This window comes from Nycticebus coucang, chromosome 4, assembly GCF_027406575.1.
Source record: "Nycticebus coucang isolate mNycCou1 chromosome 4, mNycCou1.pri, whole genome shotgun sequence".
NCBI lineage: Eukaryota > Metazoa > Chordata > Mammalia > Primates > Lorisidae > Nycticebus > Nycticebus coucang.
This window is the reverse complement of record NC_069783.1, coordinates 116,539,112-116,559,246: the sequence shown is the minus strand read 5'-3', so window position 1 is coordinate 116,559,246 and position 20,135 is coordinate 116,539,112. Positions and strand designations below refer to the sequence as shown.

Sequence of the window (20,135 nt, the reverse complement as noted above, 5' to 3'; positions counted from 1 at the left end):
CCTCATTTTGCTCACTTTTTTTTTTTTTATAGGTTTTTATTTTTTTTTATTAAATCATAACTGTATACATTGATATGATTATGGGGCATCATACATTCGCTTCATAGACCATTTGACACATTTTCATCACAATGTTAACATAGCCTTCCTGGCATTATCTCAGTTACTGTGCCAAAACATTTACATTCTACATTTACCAAGTTTCGCAAATACCCCTGTAAGATGCACCACAGGTATGATCCCACCGATCCCCCTCCCTCTACCCACCACCCCCCTCCCTCCCCTCCTTTTCCCACTTCCCCCTATTGTTAGGTTGTAACTGGGTTATAGCTTTCATGTGAGAGCCCCAAATTAGTTTCATAGTAGGGCTGAGTACATTGGGTACTTTTTCTTCCATTCTTGAGATACTTTACTAAGAAGAAAATGTTCCAGCTCCATCCATGTAAACATGAAAGAGGTAAAGTCTCCATCTTTCTTTAAGGCTGCATAATATTCCATGGTGTACATAAACCACAATTTATTAATCCATTCGTGGATCGATGGACACTTGGGCTTTTTCCATGACTTAGCAATTATGAATTGGGCTGCAATAAACATTCTGGTACAAATATCTTTGTTATGTTGTGATTTTTGGTCTTCTGGGTATATGCCCCATTTTGCTCACTTTTTCTTGCTTCTTCTCTGTTATCAACCTTTGTCTTTGGACTCTTTCTTTGTTTTCGATTTGCTTCTGAAGACTTGCCACTTTGCATTCCTGTTCCCTTTTGTCTCCATGCTCCATAGCTGCAGGCCTGTCCTTCCTATCTTTGCTGCTGGGACCAGTTTCTGAGACTCCAGCCAGATCTAGGACCCTGGGCCTACAAGGGGAAAGTGGGATTTTTGAGATTGGACAATGAATGGAAGTGGGGAAAAGGAATGATGTTTTAACAGGCCACCAATGTTTTGTTTAAGATCTGAGATCTATGAATGTTTAAGATCTGAGATCTATGAATATTTGAAAAAAAGAGAAGCGAGTCAGTAAAGAGGGAGACACTGATGATGAAAGGGCAAAGGCGAGCTCAGGATTCAAGGCAGAAGCAGGTTAGCCTTACGTAATATGAGCTGAAATGCTTCTTTCTCTGAATTAAGAGGAAAAGCTCATGAGACTGAGTTTTAAAAGTCTTCAGTTGGAAGAGAGATGACCAGGAGAAGATTTTGGTAAGTGGTCTGAATTATTTTAGCAATAAAGAAAGCCAGGTTGAGCTGGGTGCAGTGGCCCATGCCTGTAATCCTATCATTTTGGAAGGCTGAGGTGGGTGGATTGCCTGAGTTCATGAGTTTGAGATCAGCCTAAGCCAGAGCAAGACCTCATCTTCAAAAAATAGCTGGGCATTGTGGTGAACGCCCTAGTCATAGCTACTCGGGAGGCTGAGGCAAGGGGATCGCATAAGCCCTAGAGTTTGAGGTGGTTGTGAGCTGTGATGCCACAGCACTCTGCCAGGAGTGACAAAGTGAGACTCTGTCTCACCAAAAAAAAAAAGGAATAAAAGAAAGCCAGGTGAAAGAAATAAATTTAAAAAAGAAAACCAGGTGGTCTGCTGAAAGCTCAAAACTGATGAAGGAATTTTGGAATCATCACTCCAGAGATTTTCCTGGGAATAATGAAGTGGTGAATGAAAGAGCTGCCAAGTACCAGCAAAGATCCAGTCAAAGTTGACATGTATTTGTAGCCAAGTCTGCCTTTGTCTGGGATTTCTCTGTCAGTACCTGAGCAGCTGGTACTAATGTTAACTACTGTGAATATAAAGTTTGGGTTTTATTTTTATTTTTTATTTTTTTAGAGTCTAAGTCTCACTTTATCACCCTCGGTAGAGTGCTGTGGCATCACAGCTCACAGCAACCTCCAACTTCTGGGCTTAGGCGATTCTCTTGCCTCAGCCTCCTGAGTAGCTGGGACTAGAGGCACCTGCTACAACGCCCGGCTATTTTTTTGTTGCAGTTTGGCTGGGGCAGGGTTTGAACTTGCCACCCTCGGTATATGGGGCCGGCACCCTACCTGGTGTTGAGCTACAGGTGTTGCCCTAAAGTTTGGGTTTTAGCCACTAATTATATTTCAAGAACATGTCGTCCTCAAAGACTGAATCAAAGACTGATTGATTTGTTTTCCCCTTATTTCTTCTCTACCTGTCTGAGGCATGAAATTAGTGAGCACTGCCTGTGGAGCTTAGTATAAGGAATTTTAATCAGCAACTTTTTTTCTTTTTCTTTTTTTTTTTTTAGAGGCAGAGTCTTACTTTGTTACCCTTGGTAGAGTGCTGTGGTGTCACAGCTTTAATCAACAACTTTTCGTAGACTCTATTAAACTTAGCTTGTTCCATTTAGAATCTGGGCTATTATAAAAAATGACAGCTATCAAACTTATCATAGTTTTGTTTTTTTTTTTTTTGAGACAGAGTCTCACTTTTGTCGCCCTTGGTAGGATACCATAGTGTCACAGCTCACAGCAACCTCAAACTCTTGGGCTTAAGAGATTCTCTTGCCAAGCCCAGGAGTTGGAGGTTGCTGTGAGCTGTGTGATGCCACGGCACTCTACCGAGGGCAATAAAGTCAGACTCTGTCTCAAAAAAAAAAAAGAGATTCTCTTGCCTTAGCCTCCCAAGTAGCTGAGACTACAGGTGTCTGCCACAATGCCTGGCTATTTTTAGAGATGGGGTCGGGGGGTCTCACTGTGGCTCAGGCTGGTCTCGAACTCATGAACTCAGGCAATCCACCCACCTCAGTCTCCAAGAGTGTGAGGGTTACACAGGCGTGAGCCACTGCCCCCGGCCTCATAGCTTCTTTTATTTATAGTAGCTTCTATGCAACACTTAAATTTTGAGGTATACAGTTACTCAGGTATAGTTTTTGAAAAGTTTTGGACCAACTAGGTTAGGACAATATTCTCAAATTGAAACTTGTTAACCAAAAAAAAAAAAAAAGAAACTTGTTAACCAAATAGAAACCTATCATTTTAGGACCTTTTTTTTTCATATTAGGTTGAAAATGGTGTATTTGTAGCCAGCCCACTTCAGGAACGCACAATTCTAATGAGGAAAGAGGGGGAGTCTGCAAAAAGCATTAATGAGATGCTTCTGAGTAGACTTTCTCGGTATAGGGCCTCCCCATCAGCAACGCTTGCTGCACTGACTGGCTCCACCATCTCCAACACACTGAAAGAGGATCAAGCAGGTATGTTGCTCTGCACTTCCAGGTCTGTTTGCTTGTTTATCTCTGGTCAGCTTCTTTTTTTGAGCACTTACTCTGTGTCATACAGAGCGCTTTCCTTTGCATAGTTCACCTTACTTGGTCTTCTAAGTGTTGTCCAGTTTTTTATTACAAGCTATAATAATTCTAAATAGCCCCATCTTTAACTGTAAACACCTTGAAATCAATTAATTTAGCATAAATTCATTTCATGTTTAGCATACGCGGAGTGTGAAAATCTGATATTTAGCATCATCTTCAACAAACAAGAGACGTGCCTTCTGTAATAGATATTTTGTTTTTTTAGAATTTGTCTACTATCAAAGGCCAAGGTGGGAGGATTGCTTGAGGCCAGGATTTTGAGACCAGCTTGAGCAAGAGCCAGACCCCCATCTCTACAAAAAATAGGAAAAAAATTAGCCAGGTGTGGTGCTGTGTGCCTGTAAGTCTCAGTTACTTGAGAGGCTGAGGCAAGTGGATCACTTGAGCCTAGGAGATTTTGGTTGTAGTGAGCTATGATGATGCCGCTGCACTCTAGCCCAAGTGGCAGAGTGAGATCCTATCTCAAAAAAAATTTTTTTTATTAGGTTTTGTTATTTAGTGTTTTTAAATAGTCTGTAACATTTACAAAGTTTAAAAGTCAAAACAATGTGAAAGGGGGTGGCGCCTGTGGCTCAAAGGAGTAGGGCACCAGCCCCATATACCCGAGGTGGTGGGTTTGGCGGGTTCAAACCCGTCCCCGGCCAAAAACTGCAAAAAAGAAAAAAAAAAACACTGTAAAAGGTTTATGCAGAGAAATCTTTATTCCCACCATATTGGTGTGTTGTACCTCCACTTTGTCCCTCACTACTCAGTTAACTACATTATTTATTAGTTTTTATTTATCCTCCCAGGGTTGATTGGATGGTTAGTTTCTTTTCTTTCTTTCCTTTCTTCTTCTTTTTTTTTTTTTTTTTTTTGACAGGGTCTCGCCCTGTCACCCAGGCTAGAGTACAGTGACATCAGCCTAGCTCACTGCAACCTCAGACTCCTCAGCTCAAGTAGTTTTACTGCCTCAGCCTCCCTTGTATCTAGAACTACAGGCACCCCACCCAGCTAATTTTCCTACTTTTTTGTAGAGACAGGGGTCTTGCAATGTTGCCCAGGCTGTTCTCAAACTCCTGACCTCAAGCAATCCTTCTGCCTTGGCTTCTAGAAGTGCTGGGATTACAGGCATGAACTACTATGCCTGGCCTCCTTCTAGGGTTTCTTTATATAAATACAATTAAAGACAAATCTAGTGTTCTTATTTTGCACCTTTTCTTAATAAAAGATAGCATACTTTATATCCTATTCTGCACTTTTAAAGCAGTTCTTAACCAGGATAAACGTTTAAGGGATTAGTATACATGTTTCCCCAAAGTTTTAAATAACATTTTATATTTACTCTAGGAAAGTTTACAGATTATATACCAAATTCCTAGGTTTATAACTAACAGTGAATTACTTGTTATAGTGAACTGTTTCTAGCCTAGGGAAAGGCTAGAAAAAGCTGCCATATAGAGAAAAATGTACTGAGTTAATATACATTTAATTAATATAATTTTATGCCTTAATTCTTTTATAGTTTGAAATGGTAGGAAGAGGAAATACTTGTGGTTAATTCATTCAGAGATGACTAAATTAAATACTTATTGCCCGTATTAGAATTTAAGGGCAATATTTTATTTCCATAGGCTTCCATTATATCAAATTTAACTGGAGAAATTGTTAATGGTTGTTATAACTTGGGTAGTGGATTAATTTGAGTTATAGGAAATATTTTGTAGAGAATAGTTTTTTCTCTACAACATTTTTATGATAAACTGAAAGCTTGATTTGGTTTTGTTCCTTGAGAGAAAATTTCATCCCACCCAAAACAATGGAAATACTAAAGGAATGTTAGTTGGATAAGAAGATATGTGCAATATCAATAAAAAATCTCTACTGGCATATCTGAACAGTGGAGTGATCTTAAAGCTTATAGAAACTGATATCTGTGTTATAAACATGTGGTCTCGTTGTATTTTTATATACATTATTCATTTAACATGACATTGTTACATTAAAAATCTACCAGTTTTGGGGCCGCGCCTGTGGCTCAGTGGGTATGGTGCTGGCCCCATATACCAAGGGTGGTGGGTTTGGGCCCAGCCCCGGCCAAACTGCAACAAAAAATAGCTGGGCGTCGTGGTGGGTGCTTGTGGTCCCAGCTGCTCAGGAGGCTGAGGCAGGAGAATTGCCTGGGCCCAGGAGCTGGAGGTTGCTGTGAGCTGTGATGCCGCAGCACTCTACCGAGGGCGATAAAGTGAGACTCTGTCTCTAAAAAAAAAATCCACCAGTTTTAAATGAAGCAAACTTTTGAAAATCAAATGAACATTCATGGGGCTTAGAAGTCTTTATTCCATGATAAACTATAACTATGGCCATGTTAATATCTGTTAAAACATCTTGGTGAAGGCCTGGTGTTATGGCTCATACTGAAATCCTAGCACTCTGGGAGGCCAAAGTGGGTGGATTGCTTGAGGTCAGGAGTTCAAGACCAGCCTGAGACCAGCCTGAATAAGACCTAGACCCCATCTCTACTGAAAACAGAAAAATTATCCAGGCTTGTGGCAGGTGCCTATAGTCCCAACTATACAGGGGGCTGAGGCAGGAACATCACTTGAGGGAGTTTGATGTTTCTGTGAGCTAGGATGATGGTACGCTAACCTGGGGCATCAGAGTGAGACTGTCTCAAAAAAAAAAAAATAAAAACAACAACAACAAACAAAAAACTTGGTTATACTCACAAAGTTACTAATTTTTCAATTATTGCCCCTTTGGGGTTTCATACCAGTAGAAATTTATTTATGTCCTGAATAAACAATATACTTATTGGGGGCTTACATAAAAAAATGAAGCTTTTTAGAAGCATAAACATTTAAAACAAATATCAGATGGATTAGGTTTCACTCTACTCATTTTTCTAATCTAAACTATCCAAAAATAAATTTTCATCTGTTTAGGCTATGAATAATAAGTAATATTTTATAGCCTGACAGCATTCTAAGTAAAACACTCTGATTGATTTTTTTTTTTTTTTAGAGACAGAGTTTCACCTTGTTGCCCTCGGTAGAGTGCCGTGGTGTCACAGCTCACAGCAACCTCCAGCTCCTGGGCTTAGACGATTCTTTCGCCTCAGCCTCCCAAGTAGCTGGGACTACAGGCACTCGCCACAACGCCCAGCTATTTTTTTGTTGCATTTTGGCCGGGGCTGGGTTTGAACCTGCCATCCTCGGTATATGGGGCTGGCGCCCTACTCACTGAGCCACAGGAGCCACCTCTGATTGATTTTTTGTTGACATCTTCAATCCCCACTAGGCTAGTGCTCACAAAATCTTTAAGATCACTCCAGTGTTCAGATATGCTAGTAAATAGGAAAGATTAAAGAATATTTTACACTTCTTGATTAGAAACATAATTACTTGCTTAAAGATAGTTTATGTAATTGGCTCTAAAAAAGAAAAAAATATCTATAATGGATTATAACAAATCATACAAGTATAAAATTATTTTGTAACAGATATTTTGAAAACTTTTACTAGGTTGAAATTTTTGGCTGATTTCATGTTCAAATCTGTTTGTAATGAATATAATATCACAAATATGTCGAGAATTTGTTCTATATAAAATAAAAACCACATCTTGATATACTACTGGTTGAGCATCTCAAATCTGAAAATCCAAAATGCTCCAAAATCCAAAACTTTTCAAGTACTGACATGATGTTTGAAGGAAGCACTTGCTAGAGCTTTTGGATTTTAGATTTTTGGATTAGAGATGCTCATTGGTAAGTATGATGCAAGTATTTGAAATCTGAAAAAATATGAAGCACTTCTGGTGCCAAGCATTTCAGATAAGGGTACTCAATCTATATGTATTTTCCAGGGGAAACATAAACAGTAGGATTCTTCTCTTATTTTGAGATTTAGTCCATGTAAGGATTCATTCTTTTGAAAGAATTTTTAGAGACATATTGAAGATTAGGAACACCTTCAAGAAATGTTCAGACCATGTAACAGGAAGTGTGAGGTCAGGCTGTGGAGTCAGATGATAATTACTTTTTCCTTAGCTATTACTTTTTGCTCTGTTTTCTTTTTTCTTTCTTCTTTTTTTGTAATCTGTCACTAAAGGTAGCAATGTTTTGTTCTCCTAATCTAGGTATATCTTTGGGCTTAGGAATCCCTCATTACACCCCCCTGTTTTGGTAATCAGATTAATCTGTGTGTGAAATATTTTTACTTAGCATTTTCATTCCTTTCTCTAGCAAATACTAGCTGTGGCCTGCCTCTAAAAATGCTACGGAAGACACCTATCTATACCTGTGGCACATACTTGGTGATGCTGGTGCCACCTCCAGGGGGATCGGGCAGCTCTGCCACCCGTTCTCTTTTCGGTGGAACAAGTGGTTTATCATCTTTAAAAAGTGAGTGAATTTTACTTGTGTCATTCTTCCCAATTTATCTCCAACTCTGATATTTAAGGCTTTCCTGTTAATTATTTTAAACATACTTTGTTAAATAGTTGTTTACAATAGCTCTGTAAGCTATGATGATGCCACCGTACTCTACCCCAGGGCAACAGAGTAAGACACTGTCTCAAAAAAAAAAAAAATCCATGCAAAAGTTGCCATTTTATATTTTATTTTATTTTATTTTGTTTATTTATTTATTTATTTATTTAGACAGTCTCACTATGTCACCCTCGGTAGAGTGCTGTAGCATCACAGCTCACAGCAACCTCAAACTCTTGGGCTTAAGCAATTCTCTTGCCTCAGCCTCCCAAGTACCTGGGATTACAGGTGCCCACCACAATGCCTGACTATTTTTTCATTGCACTTGTCATTGGTGTTTAGCAGGTCACGGCCAGGTTCAAACCCACCTGCCTCAGTGTATGTGGCCAGCGCCATAACCACTGAGCTATGGCCACTGAGCCAAAAGTTGCCATTTTGAAAACACTTTCAAAAATATGGTTCGGACAAGAGAATCGCTTAAGCCCAAGAGTTTGAGGTTGTTGTGAGCTGTGATGTCATGACACTCTACCTAGGGTGACATAGTGAGACTCTGACTCAAAAGAAATATGGTTCAATATTAAATTTAGGAAGACATTTTGGTGACGGTTTTCTTTCTGTTGTCTTCTGCATATATTTTCTACCTCCTCACTGTTACTACCACCAACAAAACAACAACAAAAACAATAAAAAAATGTAATTTTTATAAAAATCTAGTTAAGAGTGAAAAATTTAAACTTTGAAAAGTAATCTTCAGGCTCATTAAACAGCTTAATGTTTGTTTCTGAAGTTCTAGCCTCTAGCTTGGTGTATAATATTTCGGATGGTCAGTTTACAAGTCGTGCGGACCTCATAGATGCTGCTGGAAGCTCACTGGGGCGAGGTGCTCTTGTACCAGGATTGGGTAAGAAATAAATGCACACACCTCCTTGGAAAATTTAAAGTTTAGCAACTTTCTCTTGGAAAATCTTTTCAATTCCCTGTGGCATTCTAGTTTCCTTGAAAAGAAAGAATTTTTTAATGTTTTTCTTTGGTTTGGGGAATCAATACAAGCAATTACCATATGTAAAATTCTTCTAGATAAACTTCTGTTGAAGATACTGTCCATTAGGTTGTGTGATGATGTCTGTAACAAATTCTCAAAGTTCATGCCATATAAAGATTTACTTCCTGTGAAGAATTGGTATGCTTGTTATTGTTAGAAAATTAACATTATGAAACATTGGATTTTCTCTTTGCTCTGGCTGCTAGGAAGCTTATATCAGAATTTGGGTTCAGTTTTTCAGGCTTTTTATTGTGTATTAATGTTAATTGGCCCTATTATGTCTCAGTTTTTAATATAAACCACTTAAATCCTTTTTGCAAGTAAGCCACATATAAGTCAATTACTAAGTTATATTTATTTTGTGAGACTTGTTCCTTCTCACATAGGAGTTAAGCAAAATTAAAAATTAAATTCTGGCTTCCTACTGAGTCCCAGTGTAGTGCTTTGTCAAGTCAATCTGTGGAATAAGAATGTGGATTGTCAACATTAGAGGAATGCTTGCCCTTCCTTCTTTAGCAGTGCTTATGAGAAATATGTATACAGGCAGATGGTGACATGACAGTTGAATAACATGTGCTCTTTTTTGTAGGTGCCTGTTATGATACAGTGAACAACATGCTGTGGACATGCTCAAACGACTATATCGATCAGTGGTGTAATCCTGGGAATCAAGCCTTCCATTATGTCTGCCAGAGACTTGGAGTGAGCCACGTTATTACTGAGCCCAAAGGTGAGGTGTACTCATGGTCTGGCAGGAAGAGATTTCCCCCATGAAATAGGAGAGAATACAGCAGCATTAATAGGTGGGAAAATAGACCAACACCAAAATATGTCACCAGCGTTCCTCTTTGCATTTAGAAGCCTAAAATCCTTTGTTTTCTATACCCTGAAAGATTGGTTTATGATTAAGTAAGTAAGTGTGTAAAAAGCTCTGCCCACAGACTGTTTTAAAGGAAATTTTTATATCCTTCCTGAAATTGTCAGAACTTTGGTACAAAAATTGATTATTTGTATTTAGCATGGGATTATCTGCTATTAGAATGTTTTACATTGATAACAACTTATTTGTACACAAGCTTATGTGAGGGGCCTTTGTATTTCTTAATATTAGCATGAACATTCTTAGTATTAAGTTAATATTAACTTAAAATCTTGTGACTGTAGGGCCAGGCGCGGTGGCTCACACCTGTAATCCTAGCACTCTGGGAGGTCGAGGTGGATAGATTGCCCTGAGCTCACAGGTTTGAGACCAGCCTGAGCAAGATCAAGACCCTGTCTCTAAAAATAGCCGGGTGTTGTGGTGGGAGCCTAGTGTCCTAGCTACTTGGGAAGCTGAGGCAAGAAAATCACTTGAGCCCAAGAGTTGAAGGTTGCTGTTAGCTATGACACCATGGCACTCTACTGAGGGTGACAAAACAAAGCAAAACAAAACAGAACAAAACACATTGAACTTTGGGAAAAAAGTGGAAGTCTGTGGTGTTCCTAGCTGGGGCTATTCCTGTCCCCTACTTCAAGCTTGGTCAGCACAGTCATTCTCCTAGGTTGGGAATATATTGTGGAAAGCAGCAGCTATGCTGCCAGAAGGAATAGACTTGATTGGGAGCAGAGAGGGGAAAGACCTCATGCCCACCAGCATCGTCAGTAGTTATCTTGATGGCAAACAAAAGGAGTAGACTTGTGGCTCAGCTGACCTGAGTCCATGACACTCGTTGAGGCAAGCAGTTAGGGCAAGACTAGTTAGAAGTTTAATGATGAGATCTGCATAGTTAGAACACCCTAGGCATCCTTGATACACTCTACACACTTACTCAGAAGAGACCTGTTCACACGTCTCTGGCTAAACATGAGCCTGTACACATATAGAAAGATGTGTGAGGCCCCAGAAGAAAGTAAAAACCAGAGCAGAGTTTAAAACGGCCTAAACTTTGGTGTGCTTCCCCCAAACACATAGATCCATGCAGGGTGAAATTGTTACTGGCTCAAGGTGTTTGAGCACAACTTCTGACCAATACTGGTTGACAATACTAAGGTTGCCCCTAGGAAGGCAGGCTTAGAAATGAAACCAAGAATAATAAAAATAAATGAAAGAAAGAAACAAGGTTTGGAAAAATAAACAAACTGATCAGAGAAATTAGTGACCACACAGTTCAGAGGAAACTGAGGTTCTGTACTGCTAAAGTCAGATGAAGACTTTAAAGCAGCCATCATAAATATGTTCAAAGAACTAAAGGAATTCAAGTATAAAAGAGTAAAAGAGAAAACAAATAAAGACTTTCAGTAATGAAAAGTATTAAGAAAAATAACTAAATAGAAATTCTGGATTTGAAAAGTATATAATAATGGAAGGCCAGGCACCGTGGCTCACACCTGTAATCCTAGTACTCTGGGAGGCCAAGGTGGGTGGATTGTCTGAGCTCAGGAGTTTGAGACCAGCCTGAGCAAGAGTGAGACCCCATCTCTAAAAAATAGCTGGGCATTGGCTCGGCACCTGTGGCTCAAGTGGCTAAGGTGCCAACCACATACACCTGAGCTGGCGGGTTCAAATCCAGCCCAGGCCCACCAAACAACAATGATGGCTGCAACCAAAAAATAGCCGGGTGAAGGGCGGTGCCTGTGGCTCAAAGGAGTAGGGCACTGGCCCCATATGCCGGAGGTGGTGGGTTCAAAACCAGCCCCAGCCAAAAACTGCAAAAAAACCCCCCCAAAAAAACAAAAAATAGCCAGGTGTTGTGGCAGGCACCTGTAGTCCCAGCTACTTGGGAGGTGGAGGCAGGAGACTTGCTTGAGCCCAGAAGTTGGAGGTTGCTGTGAGCTGTGATGCCATGGCACTTTACTCAGGGAGACAGCTTGAAGCTCTGTCTCAAAAAAAAAAAAAAAAGCTGGGCATTGTGGAGGTGCCTATAGGCCCAACTAGGCTGAGGCAAGAGGATCACTTGACCCCAGGAGTTTGTGGTTCTTGTGAGCAACGAAGCCACAACACTCTACTGAGGGTGACAAAATAAGACTCTGTCTCAGAAAAAAAAATGTGTAATAACTGAACAGAATATTTCATTAGAGTGGCTCAGCAGCAGATTTGAGATGGTGGAAAAAATGATGAGGAAATTTGGGACACAGGTTGATAGTTATCCTATCTGAAGAAAAGACACTTTTGAGGAGAACTGGTCAGGCATTTGCAGAATGTTCTTCCATTTGGGTTCATTCAATGTTTTCTCATGATTAAACTGAGGCAATGGATTGGGGAGAAAAATACCACAGAAGTGATATCTGTTTCATATTGCATCACATTCTAGGGTGCATGATTTATTAGTAGGGATGTTAAAATTGATCATTTGGGCCAGTTGTGGTGGCTCACTCCTGTAATCCTAGCACTTTGGAAGACCAAGATGGGGGGATTGCTTGAGACCAGGACTTTAAGACCAGCCTGAGCAAGAGGAAGACCCCACCCATCTCTACAAAAAACAGAAAAAAAATTACTCACCTAATGGGCACAATGTTAAGCGTACATAGCATACTATCTGGGTAAAAGGCTCAACTACAACTTGAACTTTACCTAAGAAATGGAAACAATGTAACCTAATCATTTGTACCTTTATATTAATCTGAAATACAAAAAAAAGAAAAGGAAAATTAACCTGGCAGACTCAGTACCTCTAGCACAGTGGTTACGGCACCAGCCACAAACACTGAAGTTGACGGGTTCGAACCCGGCCTGGGCCAGCTAACCAACAATGACAACTGCAACAAAAAATAGCCAGGTGTTGTGGTGGGCGCCTGTAGTCCCAGCTACTTGGGAAGCTGAGGCAAGAGAATCGCTTGAGCCAAGACTTTGGGGTTGCTGTGAGCTATGACTCTGCAGCACTCTATTGGGGCAACATAATGAGACTCTGTCTCAATTTAAAAAAAAAAAAAAGAAAGAAAGAAAAGAAAATCAGCCTGGCACAGTGCCTCATGCCTCATTTCCTAACCACTGGGGAGGCTGCGGCAAGAGGATTGTTTTAGCCCAGGAGTTCGAGGTTGCAGTGAGCTATGATGATGCTACTGCAATCTAGTCCAGGCAACAGACTGAGATCCTGTCTTAAAAAAAAAAAAAGAGCACTTGGTTTAAATGTTGGGTACCAGGTTCTGTGATACTTTAAGGTTATGCAACTCTCTATTCTTACATTCTGATTTTTCTTGGGTTAGTTTTGGCAATTGGTGACTTGCTAGAAATTTGTGCATTTTGTCTAGGTTTACTTATTTATTGACATGAAGTTGTTCATGATATTTCCTTATTATGTTAATATTGATAGTGTCAATAGTAATTTCTCTGGTTTTATTCTTGATTTTGATATTTGTATACATTTACTAAAAATTATTGAATTGTGCACTTAGAAGGGTGAGTTTCATGGTGTCTAAATTATACCCTGATAAAGTTGTAAAAGAAAAAAAAAGAAAAAAAAAAAAACAGCTGGGCGGCGCCTGTGGCTCAGCGAGTAGGGCGCCAGCCCCATATGCCGAGGGTGGCGGGTTCAAACCCAGCCCCGGCCAAACTGCAACCAAAAAATAGCCGGGCGTTGTGGCGGGCACCTGTAGTCCCAGCTGCTCGGGAGGCTGAGGCAAGAGAATCGCGTAAGCCCAAGAGTTAGAGGTTGCTGTGAGCGGTGTGACGCCACGGCACTCTACCCGAGGGTGGTACAGTGAGACTCTGTCTCTACAAAAAAAAAAAAAAAAAAAAAAAAAAAACAGGGCGGCGCCTGTGGTTCAGTGATTAGGGCGCCAGCCCCATATACTGAGGGTTGCGAGTTCGAACCCAGCCCCTGCCAAACTGCAACCAAAAAATAGCCAGGCGTTGTGGCGGGCGCCTGTAGTCCCAGCTACTCAGGAGGCTGAGGGAAGAGATCACCTAAGCCCAAGAGCTGGAGGTTGTGCTGTGAACTGTGATGCCACGGCACTCTACCCAGGGCATTAAAGTGTGACTCTGTCTCTACAAAAAAAAACAGCAAAAAGAAGAAAAGTAATAGTAAGACAACTATCTGTATAATAGTGACTTCTAAGCCTCTTGCCTAAATGCTACTCTAGGCAGTTGCCTCCACTTGGTTATCTAATATGCATTTTCAACTTAACATGTCAGAAACAAATTTTCTATTTCTTTTTTTTTCAAATCTGTACCTATTTCAGTATATGAATCCCCATTCTTTCATAGACTCATACTGAACATTTGGGGTTATCTTTGACTCCCTTTCTCTCACTCCCAACATCCAAGTGGATATCAGCAAATCCTGTAGCTCCTACCTTCAAAATGTACCCCAAATTCTACCATTTGCCACCAACTGTGCTGCTACTGCTCTAGTCTGAGCCATCATTGTCTTCACTGGTATTATTGTAGCAGCTCATGGATCTTTCTTCTCTGACAGTTGCCCTTCTCCACCTGCTAAGCTCAGCTGCACTCAGCAGCCAAGGAACCTTTTATAACCCAAGGATCCATCTATTACTCCTCTGCTCAGATACCTCCACTAGCTCCCCATCTAACACAAAATAAAATATCAATACTCTCATTTTCTTCATTAGGTCCCAAAGCTGGTTTTTAAACAATCTCTGATTAAGAAAAACAGTACTCACCTGAATTTCAGTGTTCTACAACTAAAGATCCACCAGGCACAGAAAAGAGTGGGACCCAGTCTGGCTGGAGGGTTAATGAACAATCAAAAAGTTTCATTTTGCCAAGTTTACATTCTCTTCACTTTTCCTAGAGTTCAGTCCTTGTTGTTCCCAGTGCCCACTTTCCTTTTGTAGCTCTAAGGCCCTCGCCCAAGCCTGCTTCTTGTAAGCAGTTCATTTTACCTGGTTTTAAGGGGGGGGAAAGCAAGCTTTTTACACTCTGCCTACTTCACTTCATTCCCTGAATACCTGCAAGCACTTGTGAAGTCTGTGTTGTTATTTAAGAGAGTCCTCACAGGTTTAATTGGTGAACATCTAAGTTGTGATGACTAAATGAGATTAAAATGTTGAGGCACTGTGGGAAGAGATATTTATGGACAGGGCAGTTCTACCGTAGAGCAACCACAGAAGTTGGAGAGATCTTTCTAGAATGTTTACAAAGCACGAGCTGTGGGCTGAGATGGCTTAAATTCAAATCTCAGCTCTACTACTTCTTAGCTGTGTGACCTAGACCAAGTTATTTAACCCCTCTGACACTCTTGGTTTATTGCTCTGCAAAGCAGGTTTGGAACCATGTTGCAGAGTAATGCCTATAAAGCATTTGACCTATTGTTCAGCCTCTAGAAAGAGCTCAGTAAGTGGTAGCTACTTATGCTCTAAACATATGAACTCCCCACGTGTTTTCACCCCAGCACCAATGGCAGAGAGAAGGTTCTCCAGCAGCAGTGAAAGAGATTGTAACCAAGATATTCTGTCCTCCTGTGTGTGTGTGTTGCACCTGTTGTAAGACAAAGGTCTGTTCCTCCAGGACCACCTACAGAGATGTCTTTCCTCACTGAGTTTCTTTTTTTTTCTTCTAGAAGAGGCTATAACCACCAATGAGGTTATAAATCAATTATTGCACCATGTTGGTGCGATGTGCATACATCAACTCAATCTTCTTGCTACCAACCCCAATCTTCCAATCACAAGTGTCTTGGGCAAACAGCATCCGATCGAAGCACACCATCTTAGCAGTATTTGTGACATTATGGAGAAGGCCATGGTTAATGGAGATACCTGTATTATACGCTGCATTCTCGTTGTCTTTCAGGTAAACAATGCTGTTTTGAGATAAATAAGATGAAGAAAAAGATACACAAAGCTTGGCTTTACCAGAAGAAAAATTTAATGACATTCTGTTTTGCATTGTAACACCTCCTAATCCTGTAATTAGTATTATCACACTCATTGTACTATGGAGTATTGCTATACGTAGATCAATGCAATAAATATATGGAAAATATTTCTTACAATTATGTCATCGTGCAATAGAAAAGATTGTAGTTAGAAAATCCGCCTGGTTATTTGTTCACAGAGTATCTGCCATGTACTTTTTTCATAGGGATAATTTTATTCCCAGTAATTAGCATTTTCTGATATACTCCTTATGTTTCTGTAGGTGGTATTTAAATTTTTCTTCAGCCCACAAACTGAAAGGAATCGAGACATCATTCGACGGTCAGGATTGCTTCTTTGGCAGTTGTTGATGGCACCAAAAGATCAAATTTGCCCTGAAATTCAGAAGGAAGTCTGCCTTGCCATCAGGTAAGCAGCAAATTATTTTTGTAGTGCTTCAAGGCATGTTAATCTTTCCTGCAAGCTGGTAGCACAGATGCCTCTCACCCGATCCTACAGTCCTTATGCACTGGGGATAATTTAACTGGATAGGGGTTTGTGGCTAGGTCCTCAGAGGACCAAAGTCAACATGTACCTACAGCTCACCACCTTTTGGATCTTTTTTTTTTTTTGTAGAGACAGAGTTTCATTTTATCGCCCTTGGTAGAGTGCCGTGGTGTCACACAGCTCACGGGCTTAGGCGATTCTCCTGCCTCAGCCTCTCAAGTAGCTGGGACTACAGGCGCCCGCCACAACGCCTGGCTATTTTTTGTTGCAGTTTGGCCGGGGCCGGGTTTGAACCCGTCACCCTGGGTATATGGGGCCGGCGCCCTGCTCACTGAGCCATAGGCGCCGCCCCCACCTTTTGGATCTTAAAAAAAGCCTTTAATGGGCTATTTTGGTTATTTGCAAGCTTATGTTCTCATTGGAAGAGAGGGGCAGGGTGGTTAAGAAGAAGTTTTGGTAACAGGCAGACCTGAGTTCCAGTCTTTGCCACTTACTAGCTGTGATCTTAGTTTGAGGTGTAACCTCTTGGGGGTAGGACACAGTTATAAGGGAGACTTTACCTAACAAATGCAGTCAGTGTAACCTAATTCTTTGTACCCTCAATGGATCTCAAACAATTAAAAATAAATAATACAGGGCGGCGCCTGTGGCTCAGTCGGTAGGGCGCCGGCCCCATATGCCGAGGGTGGCAGGTTCAAACCCAGCCCCGGCCAAACTGCAACCAAAAAATAGCCGGGCGTTGTGGCGGGCGCCTGTAGTCCCAGCTACTCGGGAGGCTGAGGCAAGAGAATCGCTTAAGCCCAGAGAGTTGGAGGTTGCTGTGAGCTATGTGAGGCCACGGCACTCTACCGAGGGCCATAAAGTGAGACTCTGTCTCTACAAAAAAAATAAATAAATAATAAATAAATAGGGCGGCGCCTGTGGCTCAGTCCGTAAGGCGCCGGCCCCATATACCGAGGGTGGCAGGTTCAAACCCAGCCCCAGCCAAACTGCAACCAAAAAATAGCCGGGTGTTGTGGCGGGCGCCTGTAGTCCCAGCTACTCGGGAGGCTGAGGCAAGAGAATTGCTTAAGCCCAGGAGTTGGAGGTTGCTGTGAGCTGTGTAAGGCCACAGCACTCTACTGAGGGCCATAAAGTGAGACTCTGTCTCTACAAAAAAAATATATATATAAAATAAATAAATAATACAAAAAGAGGAAGAAAAGTTTAAAATAATAGAAACTAGCACTTAATTTGTAGATTTCTGAGGCAGCACCTGTGGCTCAGTGAGTAGGACGCCAGCCCCATATACCAAGGGTGGCAGGTTTGAACCTGGCCCCAGCCAAACTGCAACAACAACAACAAAAATAGCTGGGCATTATGGCGGGCACCTGTAGTCCCAGCTACTCGGGCAGAGAATCGCCTAAGTCCAAGAGCTGGTGGTTGCTGTGAGGTGGGGTGCCACGACACTCTATCGAGGGCAACAAAAATGGAACTCTGTCTCTAAAAAATAAAATTATACATTTCTGAGGTTTTCCTAAGCTAAGTTCTGCTACAGACTAAGTGTTCAACAATCTTAGACTTCATCAATCTACTTAAAACCTAGTTAGACAAGAGGGCAGAACTTACAAGCCATTTTCAATTCGTTGTCAATCAGTTTTGTTTTTTGTTTTTTTTTAGTTCAGTGAACTTTTATCCAGGAATATAGCCCTCATGTGACCAAGAGAGAACTTAGTGGTTAGTCTGAATGAACCATATGAGAGGGGTGAGCATAGATGATTAAAATCTGGTGCCATGAGGAAACCTCTAGGGAATGGACATATTCACTATCTTGATTGTGATGGTGGTTTCATAGGTGTATACATAAGCCAGACTTATCAAATTGTATAAGTTAAATATGTGCACTTTATTGTATGTCAAAGCCCAATAAAAACAATACTAGAAAAAAAGTTTTACTACTGTTTGCAATACTATTCTTCCTACCATTTTGGTAAAGCTGAGAATTAGAAATTCCTTTTCTCAGGTGATTTTTTTGTGGGGGGAACAATCTGTATATGTATAGGCTTACCACCATCCACTTTTTTCATAGCTTACCAATTCTCTTTAATAAGTTATTGTTGTGGTAATTCCTAAGAGGAGAAAGAGAAGGATGCCATTTATCACAGAAGTGATTGGATTGGATCATTACAGTGAATTTAGGTTCAAACTTGCCTTTTTAGTGATACAACTTAAAGAGTTTTATGTAATCAAATTGGCATCTGTAATACAAATAAAAATTTAAATATTTAGAGTTTGGATTTTCTAGAACATTTGCTTAAAAACTTTTTTTACTTTTCTGTCATTTCAGCTCTGGTTTAAATATCTTGTACCCAGGTGAAACTGAAATCAATAACTTACTTAAGCTGGTCTTAACAGAAGGTGAGAGTTGTCAGTTAATTATCTTTGAACAACCATCCTTTTTTTGTCCCTAAGGAAATGACTGGCTATTAAGATAATTGATACTTTTTTCTTCATATCTGTTAGCGTATTTGTAAAATGTACCAGCATATCTATCAATACTTCAGATCGAAAGTAGAAACTATGTTTTATATATCTTCAAATTTTATAAACCTCTGCCTCTACTGCTTAGCATAATGTATGGGACTATAGATGTTTAGCAAATGTTTTAGAATAATGACTTCTTGGCAATCTCTAAGCCAGTTTTTCCCCCTGAACATTAGAGCCCACCTTTTTAGGTTGCACTAAACAGCAACAAAAGATACCATAATAAAGACAATTGGCATTTAAAAGCAATATTAAAGATTTAGAAGTCACACTTTTTATCAAGAGAAGGTAATTTCACTTCAAGATGTGGATTAAAAATATCTGATCAGTTATAAAGTAGTTTTTGCTGCTGCTGTTTGTGTAAATCCAGTTCTTTATGCCCGGTGCTTTTTTTGGTTGAACATGGTGGCTCATACTTGTAATTCCAACACTTCAAAGGATCACTTGAGACCAAGAATTCAAGACCAGCCTGAGCAACATAGTGAGACACCATCTCATAAGAAAAGTAATAATAAAAATTAGCCCAAGGCCGGGCACGGTGGCTCATGCCTATAATCTCAGTACTCTGGGAGGCTGGGATGGGTGGATCGCCTGAGCTCATAGGTTCCAGCCACCCTGAGCTAGGGCAAAACCCCATCTCTAAAAATACCAAGGCGTTATGGTGGGCACCTGTAGTCCCCACTACTTGGGAGGCTGAGGCAAGAGAATTACTTGAGCCCAAGAATTTGAGGTTGCTGTGGGCACTTTATCAAGGGCAACAAAGTAAAACTCTGTCTCAAAAAACAAAAGAAAAGAAAAGAATTATTAGCCCAGTGTGGCAGGACACACCTGTAGTCCCAGCTACGTGGGAGGCTGAGGCAGGAGGATTGCATTAGCCCAGGAGTTCAAGACTGCAATGAGATGTGATCAGGCCACTGCATTCCAGGCTGGGCGACAGAGTGATACTCTGTCTCTACAAAACAAAACAAAAAAGAATAAAAACAGTATCAGTTTTCTAAATGCCTTATCAAGGTAGTTTATGGAGCTTTGTTCTATGTTAGGAGAGAGAAACAGTGGACTCTCCCAGCTGCGGGATGTGATCCTGACCAACTTAGCTGAACAGCTTCAAAACAACCGATTTGGTAGCGATGAAGATGATCATTACAGGTGACACTAGTTATATTATTCACTCCTAGTCTTTGCTTTTGTCCTTCTAAGTCATTTATTTACATGTAAATGTGTTTCATCAACATCGTTGTCTATTTTAGCTAACGTGATCACCAGCATGTTAAAACCAAAAGCATAGACTAATTGAAAGATAATAATTTCCACAGATGCCCTCAGAACCAATAATAGCATATTTCAGTTTTATTGGTAGAATAATCTAGGCCTGGTGAAAGGGTCCTTAGAAATTATAGATTTAAGAGATCTTGGTTCAGTGTGGGTCCAAATTGCTGGCTTGTGAGACAGGTTGAGTATATGTGTTAGAGCTTG

At 40.5% G+C, this 20,135-nt stretch overlaps 1 protein-coding gene across 6 annotated transcripts in view; it reads left to right on the top strand.

Moving 5' to 3' along the window:
• HECTD4 (HECT domain E3 ubiquitin protein ligase 4) overlaps positions 1-20,135 on the top strand; it is a 213,402-nt gene that overhangs the window by 91,303 nt on the left and 101,964 nt on the right. For all 6 annotated transcript variants that reach the window (XM_053588942.1, XM_053588943.1, XM_053588941.1 and 3 more), the window contains exons 8-15: positions 3,015-3,207; positions 7,550-7,708; positions 8,583-8,696; positions 9,427-9,567; positions 15,335-15,567; positions 15,916-16,061; positions 18,466-18,536; positions 19,703-19,808. In XM_053588942.1, coding sequence (XP_053444917.1) covers positions 3,015-3,207; positions 7,550-7,708; positions 8,583-8,696; positions 9,427-9,567; positions 15,335-15,567; positions 15,916-16,061; positions 18,466-18,536; positions 19,703-19,808 — 1,163 coding nt within the window. The remainder of the gene's footprint in view (positions 1-3,014; positions 3,208-7,549; positions 7,709-8,582; positions 8,697-9,426; positions 9,568-15,334; positions 15,568-15,915; positions 16,062-18,465; positions 18,537-19,702; positions 19,809-20,135) is intronic.